General features: G+C 34.3%; 3 protein-coding genes across 3 annotated transcripts in view; 2 read left to right on the plus strand and 1 right to left on the minus strand.

Annotated features, from left to right (window-relative positions):
- The window catches only part of LOC111043742 (ceramide transfer protein), a 27,673-nt gene extending 25,341 nt beyond the window's left edge, over positions 1-2,332 (minus strand). Inside the window, exon 1 of the mRNA XM_039422362.1 lies at positions 1,553-2,332. Within this exon, the coding sequence (XP_039278296.1) occupies positions 1,553-1,786 (234 nt within the window). The 5' untranslated portion in view covers positions 1,787-2,332. The remainder of the gene's footprint in view (positions 1-1,552) is intronic.
- On the plus strand, positions 2,278-25,080 carry LOC111043743 (leukotriene A-4 hydrolase). The gene is made up of 13 exons (XM_039422361.1): positions 2,278-2,764; positions 6,556-6,671; positions 7,153-7,292; positions 7,818-7,929; positions 8,751-8,819; positions 12,285-12,512; positions 13,284-13,424; positions 14,471-14,677; positions 16,132-16,276; positions 18,657-18,828; positions 21,024-21,257; positions 22,710-22,814; positions 24,429-25,080. The coding sequence occupies exons 1-13, from the start codon at positions 2,719-2,721 to the stop codon at positions 24,553-24,555; spliced, it is 1,842 nt and encodes a 613-aa protein (XP_039278295.1). The 5' UTR covers positions 2,278-2,718; the 3' UTR covers positions 24,556-25,080.
- LOC120350100 lies at positions 5,615-6,434 on the plus strand. Its single transcript, XM_039422374.1, has one exon. It carries the CDS (start codon positions 5,836-5,838, stop codon positions 6,178-6,180), a length of 345 nt encoding a protein of 114 aa, XP_039278308.1. The 5' UTR covers positions 5,615-5,835; the 3' UTR covers positions 6,181-6,434.
- Positions 25,081-25,157: the final 77 nt, after the last annotated feature.

A 25,157-nucleotide genomic window follows, 5' to 3' on the forward strand; every position in this document is an offset into this window, starting at 1 on the left:
TGGAATGCACCTAACCATAAACAAGCAAAAGACTATTCACATGAAATTACAACCAGCTGGTAGTAGCCGGAAGTCCATACAACTAATCATATTTCAATAGCCACCAATACAAGATTCCTCGGCATCACAATCGACAATAGCCTTACTTGGCAGCCTCATATAGAGCAACTATGTAGAAAACTGTCTTCTGCATAATATGTCATTCGACAACTGTCCAACATATCCTATCAGGAGAAAAACAGCCTTTACTGCATATCATGCCTTATTCGCTTCCCATCTGAAATACGACATTGTGATCTTGGACTCTGCATCACTTAAAAAAAGTTATCATAATCCAGAAGAAGGCACTCAGAACTATCCTCAAGGAAAACAAGACTTCAAAAACTTGTAAAACTTTCTGTGATCTCACCCTATAATTTGAAGTAGTCTACAATATTATGACAAAAAGAGCAAATCTCGCTTAGAGACGCCAAGTGTCTGTACATCTACGAGGAATGTCTACCTTCCAATTTACAGGCTGAAAAAATTTGAACAATTACCAACATACACAGGATCCCATTTTTACAGCCTGCTGCAAAAAACCCTGAAAGCACTGGACGATGACAAGACAGTTTGCTTCTGCACTGATGCAGTATCTGATAACCCGACAATTTTACGCATCAGAGTTTGTTCAAGACTACTCATACCAGCACTTGATAGGTCAACAAGCTGACCAGGACTGACGCGAATCCCGGCCGAACACACATTTGACTACGGAGAAAACGAATCAAGTAAGGAGAAAAAGGAGTGTCTCTTTGGGGATGCAGCACCTTCACAGCCCAGATGACTTGAGAATCTAACTGCTAATCTGGAAGAAGCCACCCCAGTCCATGGCAACAACATAAAGTAGAAAGTCAAGTGGCCTATTCTTATTTTTATGTTAGGAAACAGTCAACCAGGCCTATTCTTCCACATACAGCAAGGGCGGCCCGGCACACATTCAACTTGAAAAATAATGTTATTAGGATATATCTATCCCATATCTCAGTATTACTTTGATTTTTCAACAATAAAATAAAAGGAATCTGACCTCATATATAATTGCAAATCAAATAAGAAGCATACCTTAGGTTTTTTGGGTTTTATTGGGAAAAAACGTCAATGACTTACATTGAAAACTATTTAATCAATAACTGAAACTTAAAACCATTTTATTGATAACTCTAAGAATACGCTACGTTTTCAAGTTTCTTTTGAAATTGATAAAATAATCAACATGGAATTTGGAAAACCATTTTGAAGTAAAAAAAGTACGTCGGTAACTTTGAACAGCAATGGTAGTTTTGATATCGTAAGTGTCATCACTAGACTCAAAGCTGTTTATTAAATTCAATGTTGAGAATGGATACCCAACACAAAATATTCAAGCTCGGAAATATAATTACGAACAACTTTTCCCATCACAAAATATAACCAAAACAATGTTTGTAATTTACTTTCTGAAATCACTTGATATTAGCTACCAAGTACAAAAATTAGGAATGAATAATTCATAAATAAGTTTTTGACCTACCTTGATTGTGGCTTTGAATAGGCTGATAGCTCCTCTACAACCGTAACCAGATTCTTGCTCAGACTTGTAATAGGAGAGTGTGCCGTCTTTTAGAACGATGTACCTATTTTGCCAGCCATGTATATAGTTTGTCCACTTGCTGAGATATCCTTGTAACTCTGGAGCTTGTAAACAATTTTCAGAATCGTCTTCTTCATCACTTACACACATGTTAGTTCCATGGTTCACAGCCATATTACATCAAGTCATCTGTTAAAACAAAGTTTTTTCAAACGGAAAAATAAATACGATTTTAAAAGATATTTATAATTTAAAACCATAACGACATTTTCATTATAAAACTCAAGAAATTCAGCAAATAGAAACAATTTGGGAAACACAGAAACAGATCAGTAGGCTAGCCTACTTTAGCAGAAGCAGAGCCCAGGGAATCAGCAGAGTTTGTGATACTGCATTCTGATTGGTGGAATGACTTGCCCTTCAATGCCTTTAAAATAGCGTTGCCTAAAATTTTGAACAAAAATCAACTCGGAATCATTCAAATTCTTGCTTTTCATTTCAAATATTGATGAACAGGCATAAATATTTGTCTCTTCAGATTGAAGAATATTTTTTAAGATAGAAGTTGTCATTCAGGAATGAATTTCTTTTATTTGAAATGTTTCCTATTTTTGCTTTTTCAATGATATTCATGTTTTTGAGTTATTCTGTTGGTAATACATTTTGAATTGACACAGCTCAGCTGTTGAGTGTATAAATAATTAACCTCCAATAAAAATATAATTTTTTAAAAATATAAGCTTGTTTTTTCAGTATTAGTTTTATTTAATAATTTATTTAAACACTTAATATCATATCAGAGGTACCAAAACTTGTAAAACAGTGATTCTGTTCAGCTTGATTAGTATCATTTATATAAGTTTTACAACCGTGTATTATCTTGGTTAAAAACAACAATAGGAATACGTGTCATTTATGACTGAAAACACTTCAAAGTCTGTTTGTTATTGAATGTTTCTTACTGATAATAGACATTGTTCTATCCATTAAAAGTATCGTATGATTCATCAAATTTGACATTCATCCCTTTGGCAGTGATAAGGCTACTGACTGAGACACTCGTTCATTGAACTGTCATTGTTGAATTAACTTTTACCGGAGCAATTATGACTAGTTTTTCTCAATTAGATCCAAATTCCTATTCAAATCCAGGTATGTAAAGCATTTATCTGATCACTTGTGCAATATAAATCATAATAATTATGATTGTTGAAATCATAAAATTATGATAGGCCTATATTATATCTAATTTTAGATTGTTTATATTCATATGACATACGCTACTTAACTCTTTCTCTAGTTGAATAAAACCATACAATCTTGCTTTTCAATTATCGCAGATCGTAACTACTGTCTATAGTGAGGTCTACGTTATAATAACAGTCAAGAAATATGGGAGAACAGGGTTGCCGATTCTCTATATTTGACTCCATTTTACTACAGAAGGTACTAAAACAGCTAGGCTATCTACATTGGGTTGCTCTAACTCAAATCATCCCATTACATTTAGTCTTCAATTTCATGGCAAGTATAAACTAGTAGTTCTGTGAACTGTAGACCTCGCACAATTGTAAACCACAGCCTCCTCTTATACTGTCCATGAGTGTGAAGCTGCGTTTACACCAAAGTTATTAGGCTAACAAAAATTTTATTTTTCCGTCCTTATAGATTTTATTAGATTGAACATAACTTATCATATAGATGATGTGCATATGTGTTTGCCAAGCTCCGTTTAATCTAATAGAATCTATAAGCACGGAAAAATAAACATTTTATTAATAACTTTGGTGTAAACGCAGCTTAAATCCTGTATGTCGTGTCGATGAGATATCGGTGTAAAAACGGCTAATGGCAGTTTGGGTTATCAAAAATGCTAACATCAGAAGCTAATCTCTTTCAAGACATACTGGCTATAGGTCAGCCTGGGTTGAAAGCAGAGGAAGGTTGAGAGAAAATATTATGTTACTTTCAGTTATTAATAATTGAATGCGTCATTGCATGCAATGAATAGTCCACACGACAGCTGCTTTTTTTTATTAAGTTACATTGAGATATCAATTCCATGTTCCATCCAATTAATAATCCACTCGACAGCTGATTTATGATGAAAAATTCTATATTCTGATTTTTACGGTAATAGTGGCGTTTGAAGGAAACTCCCTTTCCTTTTGTATTATCCTTATAAATTCTTGTAAAACCTTATATATACGTCGGCGCGAAATTAAAAAAGTAACAAACCTGTCAAATTTCATTAAAGTCTATTGCCGCGTTTCACCGTAAATGCAAATCAAATTTATTGCCAAATTCATATGAATTATCGGGGCACAGAGCTTCGCTCGTTAATTTTACTTTCCTTGCCTTATTACCATTAGGTAAGGAAAGTATTGCTTTCCGAAAAAAATTAAGGTACCCCAATTTCTAAATCTCTATACGTTTCAAGGTCCCCTGAGTCCAAAAAAGGGGTTTTTGGGTATTGGTCTGTGTGTGTGTGTGTGTGTGTGTGTGTGTGTGTGTGTATGAGTGTATGTGCGTCTGTGTATACGATATCTCATCTCCCAATTAACGGAATGACTTGAAATTTGGAACTTAAGGTCCTTACAATTTAAGGATCCGTCAATTTCGATCAAATGCAATTCAAGATGGCGGCTAAAATGGAGAAAATTTTGTCAAAAACATGGTTTTTCGCGATTTTCTCAAAAACGGCTTCAACGATTTTGATTAAATTTATACCTAAAATAGTCATTGATAAGCTCTATCAACTGCCACAAGTCCCATATCTGTAAAAATTTCAGGAGCTCCGCCCCATCTATGCAAAGTCTGATTTTAGATTCCCAATTATGAGGCTTCAGATACGATTTAAACAAAAAAAATCGAGTGGACAAGATTGAGCATGAAAATCTCTACAATTAATGTTCAGTAACATTTACACCTAAAATTGGAAATAAGCTCGATTCGAGGAAATGTGATTATCCAATTGCAAACTGTTGATTCTATTGAATGATTCACTATGAAGAGATAGCAGACGTCGTATGTCTCCAGAGTTATTGTCCTGTCACCAGCTGGCTCAGATCTTTGTTTATAAGTAGACTTGAGATGCGCGCGAACACCAGCGTTAGGTGAACAATTCTCATAACGGCAAGGAAAGTTGTGTGTGTGCGCCACACAAGATTTTTATTTATTGATAAACAGAACACAATTCTCTGAAATTATCGTGTTTGTATTTCCCAGCTGGCTATATAATATCATCTTATGAATTTCGGGGATGTGATTTTTTGATTTTTCACATACTCAATCGCTCACTCACTTTTTACTATCCACAGCTGTTTCAGCCAAGGATGAATTATCCTTTTAATGTCGTTCAGCGAGTTTTCCCAAGGATGATACCTATTGCAATCGAATTTTTATATCATAAACCTATGTTCCAAATTTCGTGAAAATCGTTAGAGCCGCTTTCAAGATCCGTTGAACATAAATATAACCAGATATAAATATATAAAAATACAGAAATTTCTCGCTTAATATAATAAGATAATTCACAAATACATGGAAAACAAATCCAGTTTCATACATTAGAAATTTACTAACACAATTACAAAAGCTTTCAATGAAACTAAATGATAATAATAAAATATATAATACCGGTATTGGCGTTGCCAGCAAAACAAAGTTTGTTTTCAAACAGCAGCAAACGGCTTTGCATTTCTCTTTATGTTTATATTAATGTTTTGCATTCATCTGCAGTTCATGTTCTTTCTTTTTATTTTTTGTAAGTGTATGCTAATTTTTTGTTTCTACAGTTACTTTTTTCTTTCTTTCTCAAATTTGAGTGCTTACTGAATGCTCGTTGCCAGCAAAACAAAGTTTGTGCGCTAGCAACGAGCATTCAGTAAGCACTCCAATTTGAGAAAGAAAGAAAAAAGTAACTGTAGAAACAAAAAATTAGCATACACTTACAAAAAATAAAAAGAAAGAACATGAACTGCAGATGAAATGCAAAACATTAATATAAACATAAAGAGAAATGCAAAGCCGTCTTTGTCGAGTCATGCCGGCCCGAACCGAATTCAACCCGAATCAAGTCGTTATGGATCAAAGAAGTCCAATCGACATCAGGAGTGTAAACCTGTTGAACCGGGTTGCGCAACATTCACACTGTTGTTTCAATAGTTGTTTTATTTCAAGTTTATAATATTATATTAATATATCCATCATATTATATTAATATGACGCTTTGGAGTGACGACCAAACAATTTCGTTTATGGAAATGTATCTTGAACGCAGTTTCTTGTGGGACCCAACTGATTCACAATACAAAAATAGTAACAAAAGGTACGATGGACTAACGAAAATCGCTGTATCTTTTGGCATTGAGAAATGCGATTTGGAGAAAAAGATGAAAAAATTGCTAAGCCAGATTTCCAGAGAAGAAAATAAGGAGAAACAATCTTTAATAACTGGGAGTGGTGCAGATGATAAATACACTAGCAAATGGTTTGCATACAAGAGTCTTCTATTCTTGGCGGATAAGAAAACGCCAAAAAACACTCAGGATACAGAGGTGAGATAGACTTCAAATTCACTTTACACCGGTGTGTGCCGCCCGACTAGTCCACATTTACGGAGGTAACAAGTCAAATATCGATCTTGTCGATCAACACGTGTGGATCGACTTGGTCAATCGGCATAGTCTGGATGCGGCTTTAGACCTCACTTCGCTCGGTCAATTACATTCATTAATGAAATAACCTTTTTCATAATTTAATGAAAAACATCCATGACTGAGATCAGATTTTTATTCTCACTGCTCACGAACACCTGAAATCTCGGCGGCTAGTTCTAAAAGCTTTGATACAACAATCTGAACTTCAGAACAACAGAAATTAAGTTATTTGGCAAAAAAATATAAACATATTATGGCTCTAATTTGAAATTTCTTTTGCAGATGAAGCCTTCATAAAAAAATTGCATTTCTCATTGAATGTTGACTTCGATAAACACATTTTATCAGGATTTGTGGATCTTGACATCCAGAAGAAAGATGAGGCTGTTAAACAAATAGTGAGTACACAAGGACTCGATACATTTTTATACTGGTAGTCTATAATAATATCAAATCAAATAATTTCTGAGAAAATGTCTCCACTTTTTTCTTTTTCAAACATAATTAGCCAAGCTGCTAATTATAGAACAACGTTGATAATATTGATAAGTCAACTATTTACAATTCAAACTATTAGGCTACTATATTATTTTATTTCATTGTATCAACATTTTTTGTTTCTCCTGTAGTCACTTTATGAACAATCAGTTCATCAAGTTATCTAATTATCTTCTCAAAAAAGAATTTCTCAAAAGATTTTATGTATATTTTACAAATTTCTTGATTGAGTGCCTGCCTTACCTATTCTTTTTTCATATTAGAAAAACCTTGTTTACAAAAATCTACTCTCCTAATTTTGGATACAGCATTGAAGTATACTACGGTACTCATAATTTCAGATGGACAAAATTACTAATATTTTATTCTTGTTTTTTCCAGATTTTAGACACCAGTCTAATAAAAATACAAAATGTGACCAATCTACACGATAATAGTACATTGTCATTTGTACTGGATTCAGAAGATGAGAAATTCGGTAGCAAATTGACTATAGATCTTCCAACCAATAGTGGATTGGAGTAAGTGCAAGCAAATGGATTGCAGAGTCTTGAATTATTTATTTTTAGCTATACTCCGTACAAAATTACTTTTGACTTCGAGGAATATGCGGCGCAGAGAAATGGAGGGAGATCAGCCAAGCACAGTGATGAATAGAGTCATAGGTAGAAGCGCAGTTGCCAATTTGTTGATTAGACTCAGTCGACTGAGTGCTTCCAGAGAGGAAACATCCGTATGCGCATCATGAACAGCTGAACACTCATTGGAAATTAGAGAAAGCTGGCCGGTTAAGAACGTTAACATTGCGCCGCTGTATCCCTACCTTTCTCTGCTGCACATGTCCCTACAAGTCAAAAGTAATTTTGTACGGAGTATAGTGATGGATTTGTTTGACTATAAAAATACGATTTGAATATTATACTACACCATTTCTCTTATCAATAATTACATAGTCCATCAATTTGGATAACATCTAATCTTGAATCTCTTTTTTTCACATTGAATCTTTTTCATCCTAGCTTATTGAATCAACCTTTTTCTCACAGAGTAAAAATTCGTATCAACTACGATACTGATCCGAGAGCAAGTGCTCTTCAATGGCTGGAACCCGATCAGACAGCTGGAGGCAAGCACCCCTACATGTTCAGCCAATGCCAGGTATGAAAATTGCAATTTTACAAAAATTATTTTATCCATATTTATTCGGAATGCAGCTTAATTTGAGTTATATGGAGGTACTTCATACTTTTTGTACAAAGAATCAACTACTTATATAGAAAATTATGCAGTAATCATAGGAATGATATTGATAAAAATTACCAAGATATTGCATTTATTCAAATTCTAATGAGTTAATAATTATTATTAAACAAAAATCCAAATCACTGGGCTGACAAATAATTTTTCAATAGTAGCGCTCATCCAATTTCCATCTAGCTTTTTACCCTGTTGTCAATATTTGCAATAGCAGAAATCTTCGGGGTGATTTACAGCATTTAATTTGGATTTTCGTTTAATAATGATTAATGAATAATGTAGTTCATAAAAATAGTAATGTTGCAAACAAAATCATTTGGATTTCAGTGCCTATAACTTGAGTTGCATGGAATGATTCCAGGCTTGTATTTCATAGATAAAACTGCAGCCTTCATATGAACGATTTTTAATAATTACAGTGTTTTATTTATTCAAAATGCGACCCAATTTGAGTTATGGGGGAGGGCTTCAATCTTGCAATATTATGTTTATTAAAAATGCAATGTTGCAAAAAGCTTTTTATTTTAATTCCGTTTGGAATCCAAAACAATTTAAGCTACATAGAAGGGTTACAAACTTAAATTTCATAAAACAAACTTAGCTTCTCACAAAAATCTACAGCAATCATTCTTTCACGGAAGTGCTGCCTTTTTATAATTGAAAGTTTGTTATTTGTTTTATTTTATTACTATGATCCTATTCTGTTCTATTTTTTGTTACAGCCTATTCATTGTCGATCGATTATCCCTTGTCAAGACACTCCTGGAGTGAAAATGCCGTATTCGGCCGAGGTAACCTTTCATACCCCTATCTTGTATCAATTTTATTGTTAATTATAAATTATAGTATTAATAATTTTTATTCTCTCACGTCTCAATTCCAGCATCTTGCTCAACCTATTGTTTAACACCTTGTTCTATTATGCCTGAACTTGCTATCACATCATAGATTGCATCGACGGCTTATATGCACCATCTTGGCTCAAACAAACCAAGATAAACCAGCAGTTGGTTTGAATCTGGAATGAAATACATTATAGCTAATGCGACAATACCTTGATGTAATCGTAGATTAGCGTTAAACGTGGATGGTGCATGAGGGCCAAAGTAGAAATAGGAAACTAAAAGCTAATCATTCATCCAAGTTTAATAAGATTGATAGCCGAATTATTCACTCCATTTCATGAAATGGAAAGAATAAATAGGAAGAATTCTTATACTGAAAACCGATAGTCAAATGATTTCATTAATTAAATGATTTGGAGAAATGTACGTTATTACATTATAGACTCAATATTTCAAATGGTCATATAAATGGAATTGACGATTGCATCATCCATGTTCAGTCACGGGAAAAAGGTCGACTATAGCGCGAGGTCCACGTTTTTTATTAACATTCGTGTTGTTATTTGACAAAGCAGATAGCGCTATCCTTTTTAGCTCCGCAACGTTGTCATATCGTTTTTTAACAATGTAAAAATATAATCAATTAACAAAATATTTAATCCCAATAATGAAAATGTATTATTTAATCATTAAAAATAGTTATTTATGTATTAAGATCGTAAAACGCGAATTTATCACTCGAGTCAAAACAGTTACCACGTGACGCGTAGCGGAGCGTGGTAATTTTGACGAGAGCAATAAAGAAGCTTTCCTCTTGAATTACATACAAAATTTTTTCTACAACTGCAGTACAGTATTGTATACCAATACAATAATAGTATATTTCGCACCTAGGGTCCAAAATGAGACTTTTCCGGCTCGAAATCGGTTTTTAAGTCCGAGGCCGTAGGCCGAGGACTAGAAAAGATTGAGAGCCGGAAAAATATTTTTGCCCGTGGTGCGAACGCTATTTTTCGCCACACAGAAAAATATACAATATATATATGAGAATAATTGTTCATTAAGCACTTCCAAAAGCAAAAGTCAAAAGCAAAAGGAAGGTCATAGCTCTAGCAAATATGAGGTAATCTGAATATCAGGAAATTGTCCAAGTATTTTTATTTTTTATTCTGATTTGTCTAAATAACCTAAAATAATATTTTCAATTATGTTCAATTATGTGGGAGGTTGAGTTTATACTTTTTTATTCTTTCATATGACAATAAAATGATATTATTATAAAAATGTTTCAATTATTGAATAATAAACACAAATAATGGAAAGTTTTTTGATCAGCTGTTTTAGCACACTTGAAATTTGGCCAATCTGAATGTCAATGGAAGTTCAGGTTAGAAGTTCTATCCTACTCTGAAAATCGAATTATTTGAATAGTTTATAATATATATCTTATCTGTATTTTATTCATCCAAATAAAATGATAGTATATTATTGCAGAATACTTTATTGAATTCTAGAAGCATAAAATGATTCCGTTAATCCACCATGTTCCGTGATAAACTCAGTACTAGGAGGTTTGAGGTTAGATTCTATTATACTCTGAAAATTGAATTTGAATAGTTTATAATATCTCATTTGTATTTCATTCATCCAAATTGCAAAAACTTTATTCAATTCTAGAAGCATAAACTGATTCCGTTTCATAAACTATTTTGTAAACACGTTCATATCAAATCAGAATCAGCTGACTTCAAGGTTATTTTACAGCCCTAGGGCCGTAAAACTTTTACCGGCCTGGTCAGAAAACAATCATTTTCGGCCTCCATGTGACGCACGAAAACCAGCTCATTACATCCAAGTGGGGCGAAAAATAAATTATTATGATTAGATAGAATAATTGAATTGTATCATTCTATTATTATTACATTGATTCATCAAAATAATTGGATAAATTAAAAAAAACTGTTTTCGCCCCACTTGGATATAATGAGCTGGTTTACGTGCGTCATATGGAGGCCGAAAGTGATTGTTTTCTGACCAGGCCGGTAAAATTTTTACGGCCCTAGGGCTGTAAAATAACCTTGAAGTCAGCTGATTCTGATTTGATGTGAACGCGTGTTTACAAAATGGTTTATGAAACGGAATCAGTTGATGCTTCTAGAATTGAATAAGTATTCTGCAATAAGATACTATCATTTTATTTGGATGAATAAAATTCAGATAATATATATATTATAAATTATTCAAATTCGATTTTCATAGTAGGATAGAAACTTCTAACCTAAACTTCCGAAGTCAACGACAACAAGCATTGTTGACGTTGACATTCAGATTGGCCAAATTTCAAGTGTGCTGAAACAGCTGATCAAAAAACTTTTTATTATTTGTGTTTATTATTCAAGAATCAAAACATTTATAATAATATCATCCTATTGTTATTTGGGAGAATAAAAAGTATAAACTCAACCTCTTACATAATTGAACATAATCTTTTAGGTTATTTAGACAAATCAGAATAAAAAATAAAAATACTTGGACAATTTCCTGATATTCAGATTACCTCAGATTTACTAGAGCTATGACCTTCCTGTTTTTCTTTCGGAAGTGTCTAATAAACAATTATTCTCATATTTATATTGTTTATTTTTCTGTGTGGCGAAAAATAACGTTCTCACCATGGGCAAAAATGTTTTTCCGGAAAAGTCTCATTTTCGGCCCTAGGTGCGAAATATACTATTATAATGATTTATTATTAGAATAAGATAAAACAATTTATTAGTATCGTCTGCAAAAAAATTTGGTAGGACCGTGATTTGAACCTGGGACCTTCACCGTGAGAATCAACGCTCTACGAGACTTTGCCACTATGACTGTTGGTTATGGGGCGAAAAAGTAGGGACATGAACTTATTGGAATTAAATTTCTCTAAAATGTAGCCTACTGCACATGCGCTGCGGTTAGCGATCTTAAAGAAAACAGCTGGCGAGCGGAAAGTAGATTATCGCTCGCTCCTCACAAAACAACTGTATTATGATGAATTTTCAGTTCGTAAAGAAGAACTTTACGAGCGGTTGTAGAAAAATATTTTTTCTTGACAGATAAAATATAATAAATTGATTATTTTAAACAAGAATGAACAGCTAATCAGATATTCTGGTATCAGCTTTCCTCTATAGGATGCTGTGGCAAGGTTGAGAATCGGCGAAGCTGATCTCCTATCTTTCTCTACTGCCATTATAACGTTGGCCTCACTATAGTGGAAAGTTAGTCAAGTTGGATGCCTGCTGTTAGTGTGAACATGTTACGAAAGAAACAGCGCATGCGCAGTACCCAATTCGCTCAATTTCAACCTTTTTGTCTTGAGTTATCAATCTTTGGTACTAATTGTCATTTAAATTGATGAATTGTGTGCAGATAACAGCTGCAAGTGATCTAACAGTTGTGATGAGCGCATTGAAGCAGGGCACTCCGACCGAGTCAGCCAACGGATTGCGCAAACATACGTTCAGACAGGATGTGCCGATGCCCTCCTATCTGATAGCAATTGCAGTGGGCAATCTGACCAGCAAGCCCCTTGGCCCCAGGTCCAATGTGTGGGCTGAGCCCGAGTTTGTCGAAGCAGCTGCCTATGAATTCAGTGAGGTGAGTCCGCCTCATCATATATCAACATCCGAGGTAGGCTACATAATGGATTTTCTTCTATGTTTGTTCAAAAATGAGTATGTAACAAACAACCTTGTATCACCAGGAAATAAAATTTCAAAGTACCCTTTAATAAAACCTTTTATTCACTATTTGTTTCAACATCTTAATGCCATTTTCAAGTGAGTGATGTAATTAAATGAAAAGTGTAACCCTCACAAAAAAGTATTATCATAGATAAGATTATCATAGGTAAGATTATCATAGATAAGATTATCTTTATAGATTAAAGATACTGTTCAACTTTTTTACTGTTTAACCTAATAATTTGTCTTTGGTATTATGTTGGAATGGATCAATTATATCGGAATCTGAACTGAACACTGACATTTTCTTGGCTGTTGTTCTCTTGGCTGTTATTATAGTAGTATAAATAAGAAAAATCACTCCTCATTTTTATGTAACTGACTGAGTCCCAAAAACTTATTCAGAATGTGTATTAAAAGTTTCTTTTTCTTTTCAAAATGTATGAATGCCGTTAGTAAGCAACATAACTGTGTAACGAAGTTTTTTTAATGTGGTTAGAACTCATCTAATTTCATTTGTAATTCCAATTCTATTTATTTCAGCCTAATAATAATGATTTATTTATTCAAACAATTACAAATAATGTAGTCATATGATAGTGAGAGAACAACAGTCACTTTTGAAGTAAAACCTATCATTTTCGATAAAATTTGACAATTGATGATAGTGATAATTTTTTTGCAGACTGAGAAAATGATCGCCACAGCAGAAGAGATTTGTGGCGATTATGTTTGGGGATTGTACGACATACTGCTCATGCCACCCTCTTTCCCCTTCGGAGGAATGGAGAACCCATGCTTGACTTTTGTCACGCCAACACTCTTGGTAATTAAAATAGAAATTGAGATTATTTCCATCCTTATTAAGAACAAATGTCTCTCCCTATTGGAGGCATTAGAAATGATAAATTAAATTAAGGGGTGCTCTCGCATGAATTCTGTCCAGTCGCAAGCAAAAAGAATACCATTGATTCGCATGAGAGTACTCTTACATTGAAAAAGAACCAGAGCAGAAAGATTCTAATTCGAAATACTCTCAGAAAGAATATTCACATTCTCGAAAAGATACAAATAGTTAAATAATAATAGGTAATTCATGATAAAATCGTATGATCAATATTGCAGGTGAACTTGGTACATCAATTAATTTATTTCACCTTGAATTTAGTACATCAATTAATTCATTCTACTGTGAACGTGATGCATTAATTAATAAATGTCGATGCCTGGTACTTTTTATGACGTTTAATATTCATTCTTTTTCTATTTCATTTTAACAAATAACACTTAAATCATTAACGATTATTTATTTTCAAAATGATTGAGAGAGAAGAAATAAGTTTAAGGCTGAGTTACTTCTCTCCCGAATTTTCAGAAATTAATGACAAAGTTCGAAAAAAGGTCAGGTCTTCACTTACAAATGATTTTCAGTCCAGAAATATTTATTTAAACCAGAAGTATGAATTTAGATGTATTAAATTAAATATAAAATGAAATTTTTATATTCCACTCAACACTAAATTAGAAAAAATTGGTATATTGGAGAAAATTTTCGGAATTAAATTAGGGCTAAAACTTATTTAAAATTGAACAATAATTGTAAAATATTGACTCTGATTCTCTGGAAAAATGTCACAAATCAACAAAATTTATCCACTTTCTCATAACAACATGTCTCTAGAAGTTTATAAATTAACATGCCTAACAGTCTATCTAGCAGTCATTGTTAATTGATTCTAATGATTTTATTAAATGATAAGATAATCATGAAACGATTTTAATAATTTCTTGTTAATAATCGCAGTTGGTGGTGGAATCCACAATAATTATTGTTGAACAGTATTTAAAGTCAAGTGAATTTGTATTTTTCAGGCCGGAGACAGATCGCTGGCCTGTGTAGTAGCTCATGAAATTTCTCACAGCTGGACTGGAAACCTGGTTACGAACAGAAATTTCGAGCATTTCTGGCTAAATGAAGGCTTCACTATGTTTTTGGAGCGGAAGATACTTGGAAGAATGCAAGGTGAACCTGTACGTCAATTTGCTGCATTGAATGGATTAAACGACCTACGAGAGTGTGTAAGTATTAAGTTCTGTTCCATTTAGTTTTGAAGGGTATATCGTGGAGGTGCCGCTCCCCACTCTGGATACACTCAGAGTACCTATTTCTAGTATTTTATATCACTCATAGTATTTCAAGCATTGCAGGCGTAATTTTGGCAATCCTCACATGTATGTTGTTCTTTAAATCTTTGAAGGTCTTCGGACGGTTCACATAAACACGGTATTTAAAAAAAAATACAGAAAAAAATACTTGGGGTGGGCAAAACAGGAGATCTAGCCGGCCATTGCAAATCGCCTCTAATTGAGATAGGCATTCGGGGAAGTTTTCCTTCAAAACAGCCATTTCACATACTATATCCATTTTGTATGTAAATGAAGATACAGTATTTGTGAAAAATCCCTCTCACAGAACGATCGGAGAGTCCAAGGGGTAACACACGTTTACGTGCTGCACGCCTTGGAGATTGCAAAATTGAAGCTCTCACTGTCTAGATGTTTTCACTTGATCTTATGGGCCGTGGAGCTTCATATCTTTGTTTTGTTGTACTATCTGTTCTGTAAACGTAGTAACCCACGAAACATTTGATTTACAGTCTTGAACACGGGTCAACGGGGCTAAATTGAACCGATTCATTAAGGATTTACCGTGCTACAACCACTCGAAAATTGGGCCTCAACGGCGAGTGCAGCTCCAACTCATAATGGCGACAGAACTTTGCAAGAAAAAAACTTTAAAACCACGTCTCTCGAAAGTGACTACTAGCATTCCGCTTTATCATCAACTAAGTGAATAGTGGGCATTTGAAAAAATGAAATTATGTAGCCACTTATAGACAGATAAAGTAAAGAAGGAACGTTAATGGTGGCCAGTGCTAGTCATTAAGCCATTTTCTATCAATTTCCATTTTTACAGATGTTTGATGAAAATGTAAATTTGTGTGGAAAATGGCAGTTCGACAAAAACTAATCATTAAATTGCTTTCTCTACATGCCCTGTCTATAGCTTTTTATTAGAGTGCGCATTGCATTGGTTGCTCCCGATATATGATCAATGATTTAATGTAGTTGTATTTTTTCTATAATTTATTTGTATAAAAATACGATAAGTCCTCTATCCAATTTCAATTTAATTTTTCTTCTACTAAATTGTGTTGTTTACTTGCACTTTTACTACAGTACTCACGGATTTTTTCATCAATCTATATTGAATATTGCCAAGGTCCCACCACATATAGCTCGCCGTAGCTTCAATTGAAGTGTTAAAACAGTTAAAAGGTTCACTACAATGTTGGTGAATAGTTATCAAACTTTAGGAAAATCAAAACAGGTTTGTGCTGAAAATAATGTCTCTTTCAATTTATCAAACAATTCAAGTATAGGTTTTATGCCACATTATTGAATTATTCTGGCCAGTCAATCTTTTTCATTTCTACATGTATTATTCAATTCTATATTTTTCTCTTTTGCAGTTGAAAGTTTTGAAGGAGGACAATCCTCTGACCAAACTGGTGGTTTATTTGAAAGGAATTCATCCGGATGAAGCATTCTCGGTTTGTCCGTACGAGAAGGGATGCACGTTTCTATTCTATTTGGAACAGTTGGTTGGTGGTTCAGGTATCTTATTCAACCATCTTCACAAACATTTTTTATTCAACTTTAAACTTCAATTTAAAAGTATGATCACCCTATAGTCCGAGAGATATTTCTTTTTACGTGGCTCTCTCTCAAATACAGAGAGGCCCGATACTCTTTCCTTCACTATCACTCCCACTACCTTACAGCTGCATTCTCCCTACTTTAGTGTCAGCATACAATTGTGCGCAGCATGCTTACTCCTCAGTACTCCCTACTGCTCTGCCTCCGCCCATGCTACAAACTGTGGAAGGAGAAATCGGTTTCTCATCTTCACGTTAAAAGTAATATCTCTCAGTAATAACCCTCGGGCTATAACTAGAGCTTTCACAAATTAATAATTTTTCCCGAGAAACACTAATTCTATTGTCAGATTCCACTTGCACAATATCAATATTATGTATATTCTGTAAAATATATGTTTATTCAATATGTATAAATATAATTATAATTAATAAAAACAATATGGAAACTTGAAGTACTCTTTATTATTTCAAATATTACAAGTACTAGTTTCGACCATAACTTGGGTCATTTTCAAGTTGAAAATCGAAACTAGTTTAATATTTGAAATATTAAAGGGTACTCCAGTTTACATATTGTTTTTATTAATTTGTAAAAGTAGCCCATTCAAGTGAAGTGTTTTTATAATCTTCTATCTTCTTCTATATATATAAAAGCGAAATGGCACTCACTTACTGACTGACTCACTCACTCGCAGAACTAAAAATCTACCGGACCAAAAACGTTCAAATTTGGTAGGTATGTTCAGTTGGCCCTTTAGAGGCGCACTAAGAAATCTTTTGGCGATATTTTAACTCTAAGGGTGGTTTTTAAGGTTCAAAGTTCTTTAGCATGTATAGTCTTCTTATTCCAATATCTTAAAATTATAATTGAAATGTCCATACCATACGTTAGTATATAACTATAATATAGAGAGAGTACCTCTTCGAAACAGTTGTTCTGGTAACTAAATTGAAAATTTTGTCAGGTTGGCATTAAGTTGAGTTGACTTTGTTAGGTTGGCACCAAGTTGAAGATTGAAATAATGCATTTATCCAGGACCTCCTAAATACCAATTTATCCAGTACCTCCTAAATACCTATTTAGGAGGTCCTAATTTATCGCGGAAAAATTGATTGGGTACTGCTACTTCAATCAGAGCTATTCCTGGGAATATTATATTACTAGCCGTCAGGCTCGCTTCGCTCGCCATATCCGTTTAGCCAGACGTTTAGTCTGGACCCCCGACTGGATCGTCCTAACATATGATAAAAATATGACATTACATTTCAAATTTGGTAGGTGTGTTCAGTTGGCCCTTTAGAGGGGCAATAAGAACGGAATTGGAAAAATTTCCGAAGATACGCCCAAAATCTGCGTTTTTTTAGCGTTTTCTCAGCTTTATCGAGAACAAATAGATAGAAAATGTTCAAATTTACTACAGAAGCTCAGCTGGGGTGCAATAATGTTGTGTTAGAAGGAATTTAAAATAACGCCTAAGATTAGCGTTTTCTCAGCTTTTCTGCGTTTCCTCACCTTTTTCAATAATTGATGGAAATGTATTTAAAAAAAATTCAGTACACAGGTTTAGCTGAGGTGGAAGAATTTTGTTCGCCAAAGATACGCCGATATAGTAACAGGTGTTTTTCGAGATCAAATTGACATAATACGTTCAAATTCGGTACAGAGGTTCCGCTGAGGTCTACATGCAGGCGAGCGAAGCGAGCCCGCTGATCTCATTTTTGGACGATCCACTCGGGGGTCCAGACGGATATGGCGAGAGAAGCGAGCCTGACGGCTAGTTATAAAATTATTATATACATTTGTGAACAAAATGTTTTAGATTTCCATAATTATGTTGTAGTGAAGGCTATATTGTGATTGCTAAACATAGTGGGTTCAAATTTGAATTTTTATTTCATAGTAAATAATAACTTATTGAGATAACTTCAGTTTTTTTAGAATATTGAATAATTTAATAACAATATAATATTTTAACGATTTTTTTTCTTCAACTGCATTTTCATAAATTGGTTCCAAGTTCATAGATGACCAAAATATCTGGTACTCTATATGACGTCAATGGTATATTTTTACGAGGGTACAGGTTGTCGCCTATGGCTAAAATGACCAGGTGTCAGGTAGTCAGGGTGACACCTAGACGGCGACCCTCTATGTTTCTCTGAGTAGGCCTACTAATAAATTCAAAAATTCCTCGTTGTGATGATATAATGTTTTGATTCACTTCTTGATATTTTTAGTCTTATCGTTATATAGTTAGTATTGATTTTATTCATAAAACACTTGAAGAACAATAATTGATGTTCTATTGTAATAATTAATGTGTGCTGCTTTACAGAAATATTCGAACCATTTTTGAAGAAGTATTTGAATCACTTCAAATACAAATCAATTGACACGGATGACTTCAAGAAATTCTTTTTGGAATATTTCTCTGACAATGAAGCTGTCAAGTCGATTGAGTGGGCAAAATGGTTGGACACTTGTGGAATGCCCTACAAAATTCCAAGGTAACTTGTCTAATACTCTTCACTTGGTACTAACTTGATAAAGTGAGATTTATTTTAAAGTGTCAGCATTTCTTATCAATAACATCAATGCATTCAACCAATGCTGGCAGTTCAAAGTGAACCTTATATAGTTCAATGTACTTTACTACTATAGACTCTGCTAGGCACATAATAATACCATTTTTGCTGCTTCGGGGAAAAGTACATAAGTTGGTATTCTATTTTATCTTGGATGAGAGTCTTGCTGCTATAAAATCATTATATACATTTGTGAACAAAATTTTTAGATTTCCATAATTATGTTGTAGTGAAGGCTATATTGTGATTGCTAAACATAGTGGGTTCAAATTTGAATTTTTATTTCATAGTAAATAATAACTTATTGAGATAACTTCAGTTTTTTTAGAATATTGAATAATTTAATAACAATATAATATTTTAACGATTTTTTTCTTCAACTGCATTTTCATAAATTGGTTCCAAGTTCATAGATGACCAAAATATCTGGTACTCTATATGACGTCAATGGTATATTTTTACGAGGGTACAGGTTGTCGCCTATGGCTAAAATGACCAGGTGTCAGGTAGTCAGGGTGACACCTAGACGGCGACCCTCTATGTTTCTCTGAGTAGGCCTACTAATAAATTCAAAAATTCCTCGTTGTGATGATATAATGTTTTGATTCACTTCTTGATATTTTTAGTCTTATCGTTATATAGTTAGTATTGATTTTATTCATAAAACACTTGAAGAACAATAATTGATGTTCTATTGTAATAATTAATGTGTGCTGCTTTACAGAAATATTCGAACCATTTTTGAAGAAGTATTTGAATCACTTCAAATACAAATCAATTGACACGGATGACTTCAAGAAATTCTTTTTGGAATATTTCTCTGACAATGAAGCTGTCAAGTCGATTGAGTGGGCAAAATGGTTGGACACTTGTGGAATGCCCTACAAAATTCCAAGGTAACTTGTCTAATACTCTTCACTTGGTACTAACTTGATAAAGTGAGATTTATTTTAAAGTGTCAGCATTTCTTATCAATAACATCAATGCATTCAACCAATGCTGGCAGTTCAAAGTGAACCTTATATAGTTCAATGTACTTTACTACTATAGACTCTGCTAGGCACATAATAATACCATTTTTGCTGCTTCGGGGAAAAGTACATAAGTTGGTATTCTATTTTATCTTGGATGAGAGTCTTGCTGCTATAAAATCAAGATGTGCGGGTGAGTAACTTGAAAAAGAAATTAAATCCTCTTCGGTTTCGGGTGGAACCACCAGGAGGTTATTCGATAATTATTATTGTGGACGTCAAATACAAAACATGTTAATTATAGTTTATTTATCCTTCCATTTAATATCAGTACAGAAATTGAATTTTAATTCTATAAATAAAAAATTCATTTTTTAATGAATTCAAGATTGATTCTTCAGAATTAGAATTGACATAAGCTAGGAGTTATAACATGAACCTCAACCCCTCAAACGGTGAAAGAGTGGCTGGCGTGGTGGGGATGTAGGGGTGGGAATATTTCACACATCTTCTCCTCTCACTCTGCATTCATAAGACCAAAAATTCATTTTTTAATGAATTCAAGATTGATTCTTCAGAATTAGAATCGACATAAGCTAGGAGTTATAACATGAACCTCAACCCCTCAAACGGTGAAAGAGTGGCTGGCGTGGTGGGGATGTAGGGGTGGGAATATTTCACACATCTTCTCCTCTCACTCTGCATTTATAAGACCAGTGTAGATAATGCTCGAAGTGATGAGGGTACCGGACCGGCTGCCAAGCACAAACTGACCAAACTCTTCACCCACCCTAGAAATGCACAGTTGAGTCTCAAGTAATGCAAGTCGAAGGTCCATGTTTAACTCACGGCCTATTGTACTAATTAGTTGAACTGAATATTAATCCTTCACTAAGGAATTGGTATTTAAATGCTGTTGTATTTAGGCAAGTTAGTTCTTATCATTCAAGTAAATTTTTGCATTTCTTTTAAACTACCTACATCAATCTTATTCAACCATGCCTAATGTTTAGAGTGAATCCTACTACTGTCGATTTTCTATGTTTGACGTATTAGTTCATAACATAACTGAAATGATAACACGATGAAAATCTCTTGCAGATGGTAATCTTTCTCAATAATGATAGACTTTGAAACGTTTTGCAGCTACGACAAGTCTTTAGCCGAAGCTTGCACTAAATTCGCGTCCGACTGGACGAACTGGGATTGCAATGGTGAGCTGACATTCGCCACCAATGTCTATTTCGACTTCACCCCTCTCCAGCAGGAAGAATTCCTGTCACAATTGCTCCACTCTGATTCGTTCCCCATCAGGAAAGTGCAAGCAATGCAGCGACTCTACAATATGAATTCTATCAAGAATTGCGAGATCAAATTCAGGTGAATGAACTATTTTAATAAACTATTATCACTATTCAGTAGTAGTTTCGAATTAAGTTCGACTGGCAATTGATCAGGGGTTAGCATGGCCTGTTCACGTGGATAAACTGAATTCTGACGCCTTTCTAATGTCAAGGCTTCTTAGTATGCTTGACAGAGAAATGTTGCTTTGAGCCTTTTCAGTCCTATGGAATACTCCTTTGGGAGGCCCAGGTAATTCAATACCAGTTTTGGGGCCCAACAAATAAATTTGAAGATTATTATGTAGAAAGCCTCCAAGGTGCTCTTGCCGTTTCTTCTTTCTATCAGCAGCAATAATGACTGTCCCTGCACTTCATATCTACTATTTATCTATCTTTGCTCATAAATACAAGATTAATTGGACAACAGGCTCATATATCCATAATCATAACACAAGTTCCAGAGGTGCAATAAGAGTTGAACCTCACAGAACAAGCTTTTACAAATCTAGCTCAGCAGGTGGGTAAAAAAGTATCCAATTCACTGCCAACCCACTTGAAAGAGGCTCAATTACTCAACATTTTCAGTTCAGGGCTCAAAATCTGGTTGATAGCTTTCAGTGTCCCTCTAGTTAACAATCCCTAATCAACTAATCTACATTCCATAGGCTATTGGGGGGAAAACCCTCTTGATAAGGAAAACAAAATATGTCATCTGACAATAAATAAATGTATAAAACATCTCTTGTATTGACTTCCAAGTATTAAGTTGACTTTTCCAGAATTTATTGATATTACTAGTATTAATCTGTAACATAGATAGGCTATATATTTTTGTTTCTAAATGATATTTTGATCTTGTTGATGTTATTAAGTTTCAGTCTTGAGTTTTTATATGAATGATATATGTTTTGAATGTACATGACTTTTCGTGGATTAGCGTGGGTCTAATTTGCGGCGGGCCTTATCAATGCTTGATGTTGTTTAGTATGCGAAATAATAAAATGAATTGAGAATTGAAAAGCCCATTGAAGTTTCCTATTTTGTGAAATAGGCCTATACCAAATATTATAAGGTTATAGAAATATTTAGAATAGCAAAATTTATTCGTCAAAACATTATTGTGATGTTTGTGTTTATTCAAGGATGAATAAATTAGAATTTAATTGATGCAACTATAATTTTGTTTGTTTTTTATGTATATCATTTTTTGAGGAATTTTTCATTACCGGTAATTATTAGTTGAAAGCCTGCACTAATTTCATAATTCACATCCAGCCAAATTATTACTAAATAAAATAATTAATTGAATTGTTACTGCATAAAAAGAGCTTATTAAAGTTTAAAATTATGAGTAATTGGAATGATATTTATTGTGGCTGAATGCCCTTTTCATCTATCTATTACCTCAATAAGTTACTACTGTTCATAACATGGATAATCATGTTAAAAGTTGAAAACATTCTTATAAAAAATGGGGCTTCTCCTTTAGATGGCTGAGACTGTGCTTGAAAGCAAGATGGACAGACGCTGTTCCGCTGGTGAGAGAATTTGTAACAATATATGGAAGAATGAAATACGTCCGACCTTTGTACAGGTAAGATATTGTTATTATTTATTTTGCACACAAATGATCTTTTCTAAATAGGATTGGCACTGGGCTTGCTAGGGGTGGATCAGAACTGAGAGTGATAGGGGTGGAGAGGCCTATGCAAGATTTATGTTTTAAGATGTGGCATTGTATGAACAGCAACCAGCGAGTGTGACTATGAAGAGATCAGCTAGTCAATAAGTCACATAGCTTTTTGGTGAGCTTATGATTGGCATGCTGCATACTTTTGCAGAGTGGGGGGTCTCAGCTCCTCATGATCCAAGTGCCTATTCTGACAACTTCTTAAGAAACTGAAACAAGTGGGAAGTTGAGCCGTTCAGTTCGTTAAATCTCATGGTATCAAGTCTAGTTTGCAGTGCCTCCTGTGGGTTGGGGAAGTTTAAAGTCGAACACCGTACTTCAGAATTCTTTAAACCAGAATACACCCACAGTATCCCTGCTTGTCGTAGGAGGCGACTAAAAGGGACGCCCTTTCCAAAGCCCTTCTTCCAAAACCCTTTTTCTTCTAATATGCTTTGGAACGTTCCATTTCTAGAATGGCACTTTTTCCATTGACATAGCTTTGTGCCATTCTTTATTTCTTTTTCTCTGTCGGCCTTCCTTGGCCATATTCTTACTTCTTCTTAGGCCAACCCAAGGATGGGTGGTACTTTTATATGGTGTCTCTAACGGTGCCTGCAGGATACCAGGCGCCCTCCTGTAGTATTTAGCCTTGCCTGGACATGCGGGGCTCTACCTGGGTTGACTCCACTTCCCGTGGTTCTGTGGGAACCACATGAACAAACCAAACCCCAAGGCAACTCCAGAAGTTGCCTTGCCTTCAAACCCATCGGGATCTGCCCCATCAGGGCAGGTTCCTCAATCTGAAATGGTTGCTTCAGGAACACAGGAGGTTCCGTTGCACTCTTATGTAGAAGCTATCAACATTGAGAAGGCTTCTACTGATCACTACATGGATGATGTAAGCTGAATCACACCATCCCAACTGGTAAGGAAGGATGAGCTTCTCAGACCACTGCTCAAAGAAGGGCGGCCATTCAGGCAAAACTTCTTGGGAGAGGTGAGGCATTTGGCCCTGCAAAGTTTTGGAGGGGCAAAAAAACAAAGAAACCAGAGGGTTTCAAAGAAACAAAGAAGGTTGCAGGCTTATACACATGGAGTGTATCAGTTCATAGTCAGCTACAACGTTGCAAACTGTCATGGATTAATTTTGCCAATAGTAACGCAAACTAAAAAATATGTTCAATAATGTTTCAAAGTGTTTTGATTATGATATGGTATCATTCGAATATATGATACTGTATATAAACACAATATTATACGTATACATAAAGTAGACTTACTGAAAGTAACATGAACTGACGAAATGAGATTTCAACAAACTGAGACCCTCTCACCCGATCAACTGATCATTCGTGATCAACTGAGAACGTGATGAAGTAATTGTCACCCCTTTGCTGTTCCTCTCCGGCAGCAGTGTCTAGGTTACAGCGTTGAATTCAGATTGACAATATATTGATTTCTATTTCAATTATATCGTTCAGTCTTTAACACATTTCCGACAAATATAAGCTCTATTAATTCGTTTTGTCATTGCAGGGATCTGTATGGCTGGGATGATATGAGGCAAGAAGCAATCGACACTTTCGAAAAGAACAAACATAAGATGATGCACGTTACTGCAGCCATGATTGCCAAGGATCTTAAGCTTCCGCTTGAGTCATGAAAGCATCATGGAGACTGAATATTTTTACGAATGGAAACTTGAATAACTTGAATGATTTCAAAAGTGCTTTTAGCGCGTAGTTGGTGAATGAATGCTGAGATCATAAATGTGGTGGTTTTGTGTTCGATTACCACTGCATGTGCTATCATTACAAAAAAATGCATACATGCATACGTGCATTACCCACGCACAAGTTTGATATTTGTTGAAAATAATAAATGAAGCAAATAGCCTGAGTTAATTAATGTCGAAAGAGTTGTTTGACAATAAACTATAAATTCTATATCTACTTAAGTACCTACATTTTCTGAGATGTTTGAGAAATATATTCTATGTGAAGGGAATCAAATCCTATAGCTGAAAATCTGGAAATCTGTGACATTTCTAAAAACAAAACATAGCTAAATCTATTTTTAGTCCTAAACAATATTAATGGAAACTTTGGTATCATTTATTGTTATGCAATTTTCCTTTTGAATTAACGAATAAATAAGTTTTTGCAAGATAATATCTTGTAAAATATTATTCGATCTTGATTCGCATTCCTTCCCTTCAGTTGAAAATATTTTGTCATTGTCTAATACCTGTATATTTATTCTTCA

Source organism: Nilaparvata lugens, chromosome 2, assembly GCF_014356525.2.
Source record: "Nilaparvata lugens isolate BPH chromosome 2, ASM1435652v1, whole genome shotgun sequence".
Classification (NCBI taxonomy): Eukaryota; Metazoa; Arthropoda; class Insecta; order Hemiptera; family Delphacidae; genus Nilaparvata; species Nilaparvata lugens.

Coding starts and splice junctions, on each gene's coding strand:
- LOC111043743 (XM_039422361.1), top strand. CDS start 2,719: ATGACTAGTTTTTCTCAATTAGATCCAAATTCCTATTCAAATCCAG. Junction 8,820..12,284: donor AAATGCCGTATTCGGCCGAG/GTAACCTTTCAT, acceptor AATTGTGTGCAG/ATAACAGCTGCAAGTGATCT. Junction 16,277..18,656: donor ACAGTTGGTTGGTGGTTCAG/GTATCTTATTCA, acceptor GCTGCTTTACAG/AAATATTCGAACCATTTTTG.
- LOC120350100 (XM_039422374.1), top strand. CDS start 5,836: ATGACGCTTTGGAGTGACGACCAAACAATTTCGTTTATGGAAATGTAT.